The sequence below is a fragment of the Momordica charantia genome (genome assembly GCF_013281855.1).
Source record: "Momordica charantia cultivar OHB3-1 chromosome 8 unlocalized genomic scaffold, Mcharantia_2.0 BLBB01000008.1, whole genome shotgun sequence".
Taxonomy (NCBI): Eukaryota; Viridiplantae; Streptophyta; class Magnoliopsida; order Cucurbitales; family Cucurbitaceae; genus Momordica; species Momordica charantia.
In genome coordinates, this window is record NW_028275166.1 from 26,491,084 (window position 1) to 26,505,538 (window position 14,455).

The following is a 14,455-nucleotide window of genomic DNA, read 5'->3' on the forward strand; positions in this document are numbered from 1 at the left end:
TATGTAACAATTTAGTCACTTTGTGGAAAATTTCATCAGAATTAAGTGTTGGGTAATGATTTAGTCTTTGTAATTTATATATATATTTGATCTTTCATCAATTGTGTGTATATATATATATTCATTCTCAAGAAATTTTAACAACATTTTTATGGCATGCTAAATTATCATACATTGAAGTTTCGAGACTAAACTGTTACAAATTTGAAAGTACGTGAATTAAATTGTTACTTCGAACAAAAGTAATTTTAACTTATTTAAAATTTAAAATTTGTACTTCTATCAAAAGTATTTTTTAACTTATTTAAAATTTAAAATTTGAACATCTAAGAGATGAAAAGGTTAAATCTGTCATCTTCTTAGAAATTTGAAAGAGTTAAGAAACTTTTCTAGATTCTAAATCTCTATAGTAGCATGCTATATAAATTTATTATCACATGTTTAATATTTACCAACATTAATTGAAAAATGTTTAAAATAAAAGAGACTAAATTAAAAAATTTTGATGAATAGTGATTAAATTGGAAAAAAAAAAACCAACATTAATAACTACAACATAATTGGCTTATGTTAAAATTACAAATTCTATATTTCATGATTGCAACAACCATCACTTAGATATTTAAAAATTAAGATATATACAAATAATTATAATTGAATAATAAATCTCATTACTTTCTTTTTTATTTTCTTTTTAAGTTTAACATTTGAACAAATATATTAATATCATAATAATTGAGTTTTTAGTTGAAGATACATGCCTCCAAGTTGAATATTATAATTATTTACATGAATTTAGGTGAGCAATTAAGGGAAATATGGTTGGTGAGTGAGGCATGGTAATTTAAAATATAAAATTAAAGATGATTATAATTTCTTTAAGAAATTGACTTGCTTGCGTTTAATAAATTTCTAATCTTAGGAAGTCGTTAAATTTTCAAATTCCTAAACTTTAAGAAGATTAGTAAGTCATTAAATTTTCAATGATGTGTTTAATTGATATCTAACATTTCCAACACTTTTGAAAATTTACGGACTCTTTAAACAAATAATTCAAAATTCTAATGTCTAATAGTCTAAAAAATGTCAAAAATATCAAATTCATGTTAAACACAAAATTTAAGACCCTATTAAATACAATAATAAAATTTTATTGACCTATTAAACATATAAAATTAAAAGTTATACAACCTATCAAATACTTTCCAAAGTTGCCACATATGAGTTTAACGATAATTGACACATATTTCTGATCAAGAAGTCATGAATTTGAATTCCTCCGTTCCCACTTGTTATACTTAAAACAAAAAAGAAAAAACATACTTTTCAAAGTTGAAGAATTTATTACACAAAACGTTCATGGATAAACTTTAATTTAACCTTAAAAACAAATCTTTTTAATTTAAAAAGAATGTGCAACAATGGACTATTTTTTTTTTTTTTTTTAGAGCAACATGTAGAATCGAGGATCGAATTCACAACCTCTTGATTGTAGATATATATCAATTACCGCTAAATTAATATAACTACATAGTGAATGAATCAAGCATAATAATTTCTGTAAGCTTACAAAATGTTGATTTTACGAGTAAATGTGGGGGAGGGTGCTGTAAATTAATTTCAATCTCATTGAATCCTTTTATCCCCAAGAAAAAAGTATATATAGTGAATTAAAATCTGGGTTTCAGTATTGTTTTTTTGGGGGTAAGAAGGATTTAAATAGAAGCAGTTCAAAGCCATCTTGCATTATACCTAGAAAGATAGACATTTCAACCAATTCAATTGTATTTTTCAGCTTTGAATTCAACTTTTGGATTACGAATCTCGTCTTGGCTTTGAATCAATCGAATTTCCAAACTACTCGATTGTGGATCATGTCCAGCACTTTTATAATCATTCATTGTCCTACACAGAACCGCCTGCAAATCGTCGATAAAGATGTTAGGTAATGTTTGAACTGCAAATTAGTCTACTCACCCTTTTATCAAGGCGAATTAAGTTTGGGTTCCTGCAAATTCACTACATCTAAGACGGGTTCTCTGGCAGGCTAGTTCTTTTGCAGTTTTGTAGTTTATTTGGCTGAAAAGGAATAGAAGACTATCTTTCATCGTAGGAGGACGTTTGCTTACTTTAACGCTTCGTTATTATTAGTCCATGTTGGCAAAAACATTCTATACAGAATTTTTCTAATGATGTGAGTGGTGTGGTGCACATGGACCATTACCATTTTTGTTTTCATTTTTTTAATACAACAATTTGGGAATACGAGAGATCGAACTTTCAATCTCGAGGGAATGAGTATATGTCAAGTACTGTTGAGCTATGCTCATGTTGGTATTTTTGTTTTCATATCTTTACTTTTAGATTTCTTTTTAACTCGTCTGGCATTGGCTTCCCATCAACTACCGCTATTCGAAAACTTATCATAGCCACAAACATTTTGCAGCCGTCGTGGCAGTCATTTGTTCATACTGGTCGTTTCATTCATCCATCCCTCAATCCCTTAACTAGGCCTCTCTGCCATTAGCTCATAAATTGCACCACGCCTGCAACTCCCTCTGCCCATCTCACCATCCATTCCTAGTCCTCACACCCACTCCGCGCTCCTGCTCCCGCTCCCTTCTTTCACGGTTCATTGGCACATTTCCCTGCCCGCCCGCCCATCTTCACACCTCCCAAACCGACCAAACCGTCGGTTAACAAGAGTAGCTTTTACCGATCTAGCAGTTCGGTTTGGTTTTACATTTTTGTTTCAAAATTTAATGATTCAGTTTCAGAATCGATTCCGATTTAGCTCTAACACCGAGCCAAACCAAACCATGAACAACCCTAACCATGACTAAAGTTTTTGGTAATCATCCTTTGTTTTTAATTAGTCTTTTACTTCAATTCTCTTTTGTTTCAACTTCCTCTTAGACATTGAAAGTTCAGTTTCTCATTATAAAAATTTGATCAAAGGAACCTGAGATTTTAATATCATGACATAATAATGTTGTATACTACTAAATTGGGATATAAATATGGTATTTTAATATACAAGAGACTATAACTATTAAACTAGACAATAAAAATGAATTCAATAATTTCACTGAGAAACAAATAACTTCAAATCAATTTTTTAAATGCTAAGATAGAATGTGCTTATTTTATTATATTCTGATCATGATTTAAAAGATAATAATTCAACAATATAATCAAAAGACGATATGTTACATTACATTTAAAAGCATTGTTATGTTATTAGCATTTAAAAATTAAGATTAAATTACAAATTTAGTTCGTGAACTTTCAGAGTTGTGTCTAATAGGTTTTCAGAGTTAGTGTCTAATAGGTTATCGAACTTTAAAGAATACTCAGGTCTTAAATTGCTAGATACTTGTAAAATTTGGGGAATTATTAGACACTTTTTAAAGTTCGAGAACCTATTACACACAACCCTAAAAGTTCATAAACCGAACCTGTAATTTAACCAAAAATTAAACATTTAGTTTCCTTTTAAGTTAAAAAATGACTATCAATAGGGCCGATCTAAAGGTCTGACCCAATGAACCGATCAAGGCTCAACCTAACGAGCCACCTCATAGATGGGGCTACAAGCTAATTAGCTCTTAGAGGTTTGTTAAGCCTGATTCAAGCCATAAATAGTACTTAGTTTCGCCAGGGCTAGGTATTGGGCAGCCTGATCCAATGTGGCACGGAATAAAATGCAATATGATAATCGCTAGCATTTCTAGAGCAAAGCCTCAAAACAAATAATTCTAAAAATGAAACAAATAGGGAGGAGAAAGACCTGTAAACTTGATACTGCAAGCTCTGCTGCCTGGTCAAGGTGGTCAGGATATTTCTGGTACCATAATGAACTATTATTTAAAGAGAATGATGCTGGAAGAACAATAAAAGTTTAGTTTAGGGGCTTTACATTACTCCAACCAAGAAGAAGCGCAGTCGTAAGATCTCCAGTTCCCTACAAGTGCATTTACAAGATACGGGTCAATCTACAGCCAATGCAATGAGAAACAACCAACGGTTTGAAATCGATATGAATTAGGATTAAAACCAATTAAAATATATGATACTCATATTACCTTATTTTGGTTGGAGATTGTAAATACATAGCCACCATACTGGGGACTAGCAAAAAGTGTACAAAAATCGAGTTTCAAATGTTTTGAAAAAGATGAATCCAATGTAGCAAGGATGATAAATCTTGAATATTCTTTTCAAGAGCTTGAATAGATGCTATGAACAAGAAACAGTGATCTCTTCCAGCATTGAGGTCTCTAATTTCCTACACATTCTGATAAATGACTTTCTTGAGCCCGCTAGTTACTATGAACATTTTTTTCCATTAGTAGATCACCTACAGCCGCATTAGCTCTCCTTGCATTGTTTAGATAGAACAATAGTTTCTTCTTGAAATCAATTTCAGTTCAAAAGTTGGAGATAAACATTGCAAGTGAAATTAGATGTGAAAGATTCCATACCGTGAAATATGCAGGAATCTTGGGAATCACGATCTTAAATTGTTCCGGAGACTGACCCTATGACATTAAAGTTTGGATATTATAATTATACCATGTGAATGCACTGCCCACAATAATAAAGTCAAAACTATAAAATGCAATGTCAATCTTAGCATAACTCAATTGGTTAAGACATATATATATATCCTCGACCAAAAGATTGGGAGTCTGAATCCCCACCCCATTGTTCAACTAAAAAAAAAAAATCTAATAAGAGGTCCAAATGTTGGTGGAGCCATGCCTTCAGCTAAACATGGGTATTATAAAATGTAAGAATCAGGGAATACGTATAAAACCAGTTTCTTTGTTCAAGTAACCAAAAAAGAAAAAAGGTTATCTTTCATCGAAAAAGGTTAAATCTTTCATCGAAAAGTTAACTACTGCTTCCGAAGTCCAGGAGCCATGCACGTTGGCAACCTTCTAATCAACAGATTTGCATTGTAGAAAGGGGCTTGAGGAAGGTGTAAGAGACTATAAGGTGGATGAAGTGGAAGGGAAGGGAATTTCAGCAAGGATAAAGCTCGTAAACGTTTGCTTCAGTTCAGTAAATGCTTCCCTGAAGTCAAGCTTTCTTAGGGTTGCTATGCACAATCAACCAAAAACCTCCACAAGCATCCCCTATGAGTTTAAAAGTTAATAGGGCGAAATGGTGGAGGGAACATTTCTAACGTTGATCCAACCACCATAATGATCGTGACAGTTGGCTTGAGGTGTTTCATGGCATCCCATTCTTCAAAAGTTAGCCTGAAGCCTAAGAAGCACAGACACGGACACGGGACACGGACACTACAGGACGCGGCGATACGTCAATTTCTAAAAAACTAGGACACGGACACGCTGGGGATACGTTATTTATTTATTATTTTTTTTAGGATATAAGTAAATTTAACATAAAAATGCTAAATATACTTCGCTAAAAAACATAAATGTCAAGTAAATTTATTGGGTTGAAGATGTACCCACTAAAAAACATAAAAATAGTAAATGTAATCCACTAAAAAAATCCTAGAGAAGGATTTGAATTTGATTATTGGGTCGAAGTTGTTATCCTAATTTAGTAAAACATATTCTACTCCAGTTTAATTCATATGAAATTAGGGAAAAAAATGAAGTAAGAATAGAGCTTATTTAATTTAACTCACACAAACAGAAGGGTGGGTCACTAGGTAGCGTTTTAGGGTTTTTTTTTTGTAGTTTAAGTTTTTGAGATTTCAACCAAACTTCTTGGACTTCCAAAATTGGGCTAAGGAAACAATATTTTTTTATCTGGCGTGTCCCTCCCGTGTCCAAAACGTGTCCCCACGTGTCTGAAATTAAAATAAAAAATTTAATATTCGGACACTTTAAATTGCGTGTCGGACACGTGTCCGGAGCGTGTCCGGACGTATCCGTGTCCGACACATGTCCGACATAGACACTCCTCCTTTTTTACCGTGTCCGTGTTTTATAGCCTAAAGCTATCTACCAATCGCCAACACTTCTGCAAAAGAAGGAGTCTAACTTGACCAGCATTTTCACCCCTTAGAATGCCATTGTCTGGTGAAAGTTAAGGATGCACGCAGAAGACTGAAAGAGGCATCTCTGAATAACTATCATCCAAGCCTAAAATAAGTCATTTCAGTTAAAGGTGAATAAAGGTCTAAAAAGATAGGATGAGGTTGGTGCGGCATTTATGACTTAAAGAGGTTTGACATTTAAGGCTAGTGGACAGACAGCCTCTGCTGAAATTTTTATTAGTTTTAGGATTTAAGACTTCCATACAGAGGGAGTAACAGAAAAAGTGGGCAAACGATGGGGTGGAATCTTTTCCATAAGGTAGCGTGAAAGAAGCTGGGAGAAGGAAGATGACCCTACTATGAGGATGCATTTTGAGTGGCTTAAATCATCAAGTGTTACAACTTCTATGTAGCATCATAGGCACAAGTGACTGTAAAGTAGCAGAGGCTTGGTACAACAGTTTGTTCTCAGTAAGATTCAGACAGATAATGATAAAGTCTGTTTGGCAATCTAACCAGGCAATCTGTTGGCTTTCAGCAGAAAGAATTAGTAAATTAGTTTTGTTGGGCTCTAACAAAAATCATATGGGTCAAAACAATTTTGTCAGAGCTTTTCAAGATTCAAAAGATACACACAACTGACTACAGATCTCAGACTACAATAACTCAATTCATTATAAAATGCAAAACTTCACCTCATTCTTTTGATGGCTTCCAATGAGAAGAAGTTCACCATTCATATTTATGCTTGTAATCACAACCTGAGATGTTTAACGTGATTTACACATCAGATTACTGAGCCATTGACAACACAGGAAAATAACGGTTAGAATGATGTCACCAACAGAATGGATCGTATTTTTGTTTGTAGAAGGGGATTGAATTATAAGTTTCAAGGTAAAACATTTTGATAGCTAGGTATGTTACGCTAGGAGAAGTTCTAATCGCCTAAAGTAAATAGGACTACAGCTGTAAAAGTTGGAATTCTTAAAAAGATAAGCACCTACTATCAGAAATTTTGTCTCTACATAATGTCTGGAAAAACCTGAAAAACAAAAGATGTTTAAAGTACTTCAAAAAGAATCAACTCGCTAAGTAATTATATCTTATTAAGTTATTAACTTATGCAGGACCCCAGCTATTTTGTTGTATGGTCCAATTCACATTGCCAAAATATGGTCATGATGCATCAATTATCCAATTGACACGAGCATCAATGTGTCAACTGCCATCTACCTTTTCTATTAATAAGTAACGAACATGAGATTCAAGTTTAAGAGAATCACTCCTATAGGAGCTCATTAAACTCCACTCTCTCGCATTCATGGTACTTGACTACGAGAGAACGCATTTGAATAAGAAATACCATACGCCATCCATTTTTCAATGGGTCAATGGACACATTCATAATGCTTACCTTTGTAGGTCCAGCGGCATGAAGAATGTTACAAGCTTCCCTACCATCTGTTTCAGATTGGATCCTGAAAAAAACAAGGCTTCTCAAAGAACACTACCTGAAGCAAGGAAAAAGGGTGCTGGAGTACTAAATACTGCCAAGTATTTGCCAGACAAATTGAGGTACATTTGAATTACGAATTCTAGAGTTTTCAAAGAAAGCTGCTAATTGTTATATAGAATTACATTGAAAGATCCAAAAATATTAAGATTGATAGATGCCCTAGGGCAGGTCAGGAGAATTCAAGAAAGGGTGTTTAATCAAATTATGGTCAATGAAAAAAATAAGGCTTCCCAGTGACCCAGTCTCCACCTTCAACCATACCAGTTTGCACTGTAATTTCATTATTTAACAGTAATCGATTATATTCTAAACCATATTAGAGTTAAGAGTTAGAGAATAATTTCATAAATATATCAATATACCAGTACGTCGTTCAGAGTTTCAAAGGTGTACAGTTACTTCAGCCGTATAAGACAGCTCTTCTGACACTTCACACGCACATGCGCACACATTCAAAAAGAGAATTAAAAAAGACAGAAGCAAACATGATATTAGACTCTTTCCATATATCTATATAGGTCAGTAAAAGTAACATTAGCACGGTAAATTCATCATGTAACCATATCCTATTTAAATTACCTTAACCCAGTCAATTGTTCAGCTTCAAATTGATTAGGAGTCAACATTGAAGCCACTGGGACAACCTAGCCATGAATTGGACTCATCAAAAAGTTCTATAGTCAAGAACATAAAAACGGGAAATAGAAAGGGCAGGTATTTAAATGACTGTTAACTTCTAAACGCAAGGATAAGGAATCTCATTTTCAGTAGTCCAAACGTTAAAACATCGGAAAGTTGAATAATCAATGCCGAGCAAGGAACATCATCCATAAAAGAAAACATCTAACCCAAGATTAAAGGATTGAGCTATCAAGCACCATCAGGGCAAAGAGTGAGCTAGATTTCTCACCTTCTCGCGGTATACAGATACCAGTTCTTGAGGAACATAAAGCTTCCCTTCATCACCCATCACTGGATCACATACTGGACAAAAGACACAAAATTCAATGAGAACATGGTTAAATCAGTAGCTCACGAATTAATCCGAAAAATTTTCCCATTATTAACCACAAAGTTTCTGTTTCTTATTAATATATATGCATATATGTGCACATATATATTCCATCCATTTTAGAAAATACAAGTCCATACATAACTTCCCACATACTCTTATATGCATACATGGTAGAAAGGCAATTGGACACAAGATGTTGGTCCTTCGAGCAAAGAAGTATTAGAACATTATTATCCTTGCAGCTTACTGGTTCTAGGTTACCAAGAACTCAGAAGAAACATATAACAAAACTTATAAGTTATATACATGATTATGGAGAACATAAATAATGAAGCATAAGGAACTTGAATATAACTGACCATATGTAAGCTTAGGGTTCACTGAGCGAAGCTTATCGACAACTTTTAATACAGTGTGCAGGAAAGAAACAGAGCCTATATAACCTGGAAAACCCATAAGTAGATAATATAACAGAACTCACATTAGCTGAAAAATAAAAATAACAACTGCAGGAACTTTATACGGAAAAATGGCAATAGTTCAGCATAATTCTCTTTTTCTATCAGACATATTTCTTCTTTTCAGCCTCACTATATTGTTAAGATACCAAATTATACGGGATATCAGAAGTTATTTAATGAAAAAGTAGAGTACCTGTTAACAAATGAGTATAGTACAACAATTCGTTTTCTTCAAGGCCTTCAATTAATTCCCATAATTGTCCTCCATTCAAAACTTGGCCCTTGAAAGTCGGATATCCTGCTTTAATTCCAAATTGAACCATAATCCACTTTCACTAACACGACGAAATCATACCAGAACTTATGCATAATGACACAAGGCATCGCACCGTATATTAGGCCTCAGAGTTCTGAGACCATTTGAATGAAGAAATAGAATCAGCTTGCCTGTGTGGTTTGAGAACTGCACTGAATTTATTGGATCTACATCATAGCCCAATAGTTGGAGAGGGAAGACAGCCGATTTGTTCCCAACATATCCCTACGCCGGAATACAAAAGAACAATCCATTAAAGTGAAAGCCAATCAAGAACAGTGCATAAATAAGAGGAAACAGAAGAATATAAAACTAGTATCAACAAACAATCCGCAGAAATTTATATTTTATTTTCTTCAGAAGATTTACAAGAAGACAGAATAAAAGAACTAAAAAGTCAACCCTCTCCAAGAAACAACACTTCTCACAAAAAACAATCAAGTTCAACGATGTAAGTTCGCAACATAATTGAAGGAAACTCGTGCAGAAGCGTCATGGAGGCAAGCAAAACAAGCTGAATTTCGAGTTTATGTTGATTTATACCGAACCATCCGTAACCTTCGTAAACTATTGAGCATACCTGAACGGTGTGGGACTGAATACTGAGAACTCGACCAGTCGCCGACGGCAGAGCTAAAGAGAGGATCGGCGGCGACATTTTCCGGCTCCGGAACGCCTGAAACACTGGAATTTGGGCTTGATTCCAGTAAAGAAAATGCGGCGAACAAGCAGCTGCTGCAAGCTAATGCACCACCGCAACGAGAGAGCGAAAGGGCGGCAGTAGGGAAGTGGGAGACGATCACGGTTGCCGGAATTTTATAGGAGATCGGAAGGATGAACACAAAATTACGGAAATGCCCCTGCCCTAGGCTCTGCCCGTTGAACGGGAAAGTAGATGTAAAATTGCGTGAAGTTGAAGTTTATATTTTACTAGTGAATAACACGTGCATCAGATGTATTATTATTTTATTATTATTATTGAGGTAATTTTGACTGATAAAAAAAATTATTGAGTTAATTTTGTCATTTAAATACGAATTTGTGTCTCAATTTGTCTCTCTTTCTAAATACTGTTTTTGAATATTTACAAATTTAATCTTTTTGATTCCTATCCCTCTCTATTATCAACCTTTACAGATTTATCTCTCTTATTCTTCCTCTCTAATTTTCTCTCTTTTTCTAAATACTAACTTTCCACCTTTACAAATTTCAAATAAATTTAAATAAATGATAATTTGAATAAAATTAAGAGAAAAAATTAAGAGGACTGGTGTAGGGAGAGAGGATTTGTAGAAAGAAAAAGTTTGAATCGATAAAATTGAATAGAGAAAATAATTAAATTAAATGATAAGTATAAATATAGATATCCATATTTTGTCACTACTATTACTTTATTTTGTCTTTTATTTTTCTATCTTTAAAAATATTTTGTTAACACAAGTATGCTCCTAAGTTTAAAGAAAATGTAATTTTTTTTATTAAATCAAGATAATAAAATCTAGAAGTACTCATCAACGTGAACTTAGGTCAGTGTAATTGGCACTAAATTTTAATTAAAAAATCATGAGTTTGTATTTCCCATCCCACTTGTTATAATTGTAAAAAGAAAAAAAGAAAAAAAAAATCTAAAAGCACCCATCCTTCCTCAAATGGTAATATTCTAAAAACAAATCTCATTTTGTTTTGTCTTTTTTTTACCTTTCTTAGATTCATTTCATCAGGGTGTTCTTTTTCTTTAAACATTAACTTTGAAATGTATTTTTTGATCCTATCGTCAATATTCGTCTTATTCTCCATTGCAACTAGCTTATGTTATAGCTTTAGTAAAAACAAATATTTGTAATTTTAAATTTCGTATAGTAACAAAGTTCATCGGTCAAAACACAAATTTAGGTCGAAAGGTAATATAGCTAGCTAGTCGAGGTTTCATAGATAGAGTTGTACGAGGGCTTAAATTCAATGGAAGACAAAGGTGACTTTGTTAAGCCAACATGATTTTAACTTAGCGACATTTATTTCTAACCAAAAGATGATGAATTCAAATTATTCATCTCATTTATTGTACTAAAAATGACTTTTTGTTAACGAATTATAAAAGAATAAGTTAAAGTTGAGGTTAGAAGGTTTTAGAATTGGTAATAAAAGTCTGGGCATTGTTATAAAAAAAAATATATTATAAACTTTAATAATAATGAAAATGAAACTAATCAAATACGTTTTTATAAAGTTCATTAAAAATTTAAAAAGTTAGATTATATGTTTGGCCTAAACTTTTAGAGTTAAGGTTGATAATTATATCTAACAGATATCCATAATTTATGAGATGCTTTTCAAAATTCAAAGACATTCGAACATAAATGGAAAGTGAAAGACTTATTAGTTACGAGCTCAGAAGTTCGTAAAACAAACTTGTAATTTAATAAATATATATCATATATTAATAATTACACGTAGGGGTGAAATTAATGTGAAATTTGGTTGATTGGATTGGTCACGCACATTGCAAAACTAACAAGTCGAAAAAGCAATTTTCAACCAAGCGACAAAAGTACAGTGGGTAAAATTTTTTTGCCTCATTTAGAGACAGATAGGACTTTGTTCTTATCTCCTCTCATTAAAGCACATGCCCTACCATTTGTAGGGTACCCCTTATCCTTTCAGGACGGGTATGACTTTGCTTCTTGTGGGGATTTAGTAGCCTGAATTTGGAAAAAAAAATTATGTTTGGAATATAGGTTTAAGTAGCCTAGGTTCATATAAGATTTAATTAATTTAATCAATTGTCGTGGTTTGTATTTATTTTAATTTTCGATCTTAATATTAAATAAGAAGTCATTGGCGTTGGTAGGCTTAGTTTCAATTTGCTATCCACAGTTTTAAAATCTTCAAATTAGTATACCTGCATTTTGTTTAAATCTCACAAATTTTCTCCCATTCATTTTCTGCGCACCTAAAAACTAGCTTGTTTCTCCCCATCTGTTTTAATAAGCCAAATAAATACGATAAAACCGATAAATTGGACTGAACCGAACTCATTTTTATGTTTTAGTCTAAGTTTGTATTCAGTTAAGTTCTTCGGTTCAATTTGGATTTGAAGTTCGAAAATCGAACCTCAAACGAACCGAACCGCATGTACTATTTTTTAATTTGTATTTTTAAAATTGACTTCTTCATTTTATTTCTTGAGATAATATCTTTGGATATGGCTGTTTTAGAAACTTATTTACATAAATGTCTAAATTTTTATAATTTTAAACTTTTAGATTTCTGTCCGGTAAGATTTTAGTTTAATTTCTTAATTGACCCTTACTTATTGCATTTTCATTTATTATAGTTTTTTAATTTTTTAAATATAAAATAGTTATTTCCATAAATTAATATTACAATCCTTTAATTAATGTGGGTCCCATATTAATTGTCCATTCAAATCCCTTAATTCACTCCTCAAAATCCTTCAAAATTTTGATTTTTTTTATTTACCAATGTTATTAATTAAAAAAAATATCTAAATCTCATCATCTCCATTTCCGATTTCTGTTACTTGTAACATTCCTTCATTCATACATCTTTGTTCACTGCTACGGTGCTACGTTGCAGTGCTTTTCTTTTTTAATATTTGATTGCTTCAATATTTCAGGTTGGTACAATTGTCATACCCATATTTCAATACCTCTATTGTCGGCACGCCTCTAACATTCTACTGTTTGCACTTGTTCAAAAAAAAAAAAAAGTCTGGTGTTTGCACGCCATTAGCATTTTTTTCCATTGCCATTTACAGTCTCTTATTGTGTTATTGAAATCATATTTTTCCACTGTCATTCATGCCATAAGCAATTACAGTTTGTTATTTCTTTATCTCTAGTTTTATGATTTCTTATGATTACTGCACTTCTTATTGTGTTTTTCCAAATGTGTAACTTTTTTTTTTTGGTGTTATTTATCCTTTAACAGAAGATAATTAATGAGAAACTGTTGATATTGAAGGAAAACACAGTTTATCTATACATTGAAGGAAATATGGGTATGAATGAATTTTATTTTCTTGTTTTAAATTACAGTTTAGCTATTCATATATATGGTTCTAAATTATGTTCATGTTGTTTCATTATTATAAAATATAATCTACTTGTACTCTTGAAATCTACTATTAACATTATGTATAAACGCATTTTAAGTAAGATATAATTTATACCCACGTAAGTAAATGTACTTTTATAAATTTCATGTAGGTAGTACTTCTATTACCGTGCACATGTTTCATAGTGGGTTTTGGAAAGACAGAGATAATTACGTGGAATACAAAGTGTCAGAACTAATTATATATCAAGAAATGTCATATGTCAATTTGATGAAAAAGATAATGGAACAATTGGGATTGGTAGGTAAATCAGTAATAGTATATATCCACCAGATTCTTAATTTTAAATCACCATCAGTATATATCGAGATACATAAAACTTGAGATATAATATATATCCTACTTTAAGCACTATATATCCCTACATAAACATTATTCAGAACAAACGAAATCAGAAAAATGTACTTGTATAAACTCTAGCTAAAATTCTTCCAGTTAGCAAGAACAATGTAATACCGAAAGTGCTCTGTGATTACTAGAAAACCAAATACTTTTTCCATGGAAAGTGGTCCTTATGCTCGGGTTCTAATTCTTTAAAATTTGGTTACAATAAATGATAGATTCACTGGTATATATCGAGATACTTAAAACTAGAGATATATTATATATCCTACTCTAAGCACTATACTATATATACTCAAATATACACTATTTTAAACAATAGAACTCAGAGCTATATACTCGTATATGCAAACTATTTTAAACACTAGAATCAGAGAGCAAGAGATTCTGTCCAAAATTGAAACCTAAATATAGCATAAACTACGGTATGATGGGAACCGACGAATTGAAATGCTCATGCGATAGATGCCGGAGATAAAATTAGATGTTACCGTATAATGGAGCCGACGGTGCCACTGGAGACGAAGGAACAACGACGATGTTACCGTATAATGGTAACCAACGGAATGAGATGCGACGGAGGGCGGCAGTGAAATGTTCTGCAAACAAAGGAGAAGAAGCTGCCGGAGACAGCGATGTTGTCGG

General features: G+C 32.6%; 1 protein-coding gene across 2 annotated transcripts; it reads right to left on the reverse strand.

The window, feature by feature from the left end:
• Positions 1 to 1,538: 1,538 nt before the first annotated feature.
• Positions 1,539 to 10,215, reverse strand: SOS4 (pfkB-like carbohydrate kinase family protein). 2 transcript variants are annotated; one of them, XM_088127652.1, is made up of 12 exons: positions 9,911 to 10,215; positions 9,462 to 9,555; positions 9,208 to 9,315; positions 8,913 to 8,996; positions 8,449 to 8,522; positions 8,118 to 8,182; positions 7,437 to 7,500; positions 6,715 to 6,780; positions 4,485 to 4,541; positions 3,920 to 3,964; positions 3,791 to 3,844; positions 1,539 to 1,919 (listed from the first exon to the last, which is right to left on the reverse strand). In XM_088127652.1, exons 1-12 carry the CDS (start codon positions 9,986 to 9,988, stop codon positions 1,779 to 1,781), a joined length of 930 nt encoding a protein of 309 aa, XP_087983778.1. In that variant the 5' UTR covers positions 9,989 to 10,215; the 3' UTR covers positions 1,539 to 1,778. The 2 variants fall into 2 exon arrangements, with proteins under 2 accessions (XP_087983778.1, XP_022143337.1); XM_022287645.2 differs by having other exon boundaries at positions 9,208 to 9,312; positions 9,911 to 10,214.
• Positions 10,216 to 14,455: the final 4,240 nt, after the last annotated feature.

What these genes read in the sequence shown, in the direction of transcription:
- SOS4 (XM_088127652.1), bottom strand. Translation starts at nt 9,988, where the DNA reads ATGTCGCCGCCGATCCTCTCTTTAGCTCTGCCGTCGGCGACTGGTCGA. An exon ending in TTCAGTCCCACACCGTTCAG is followed by an intron (nt 9,556 to 9,910) that starts GTATGCTCAATA and finishes ATTCCGGCGTAG; the next exon opens with GGATATGTTGGGAACAAATC. An exon ending in TTGCAGTATCAAGTTTACAG is followed by an intron (nt 1,920 to 3,790) that starts GTCTTTCTCCTC and finishes GACGATTTGCAG; the next exon opens with GCGGTTCTGTGTAGGACAAT.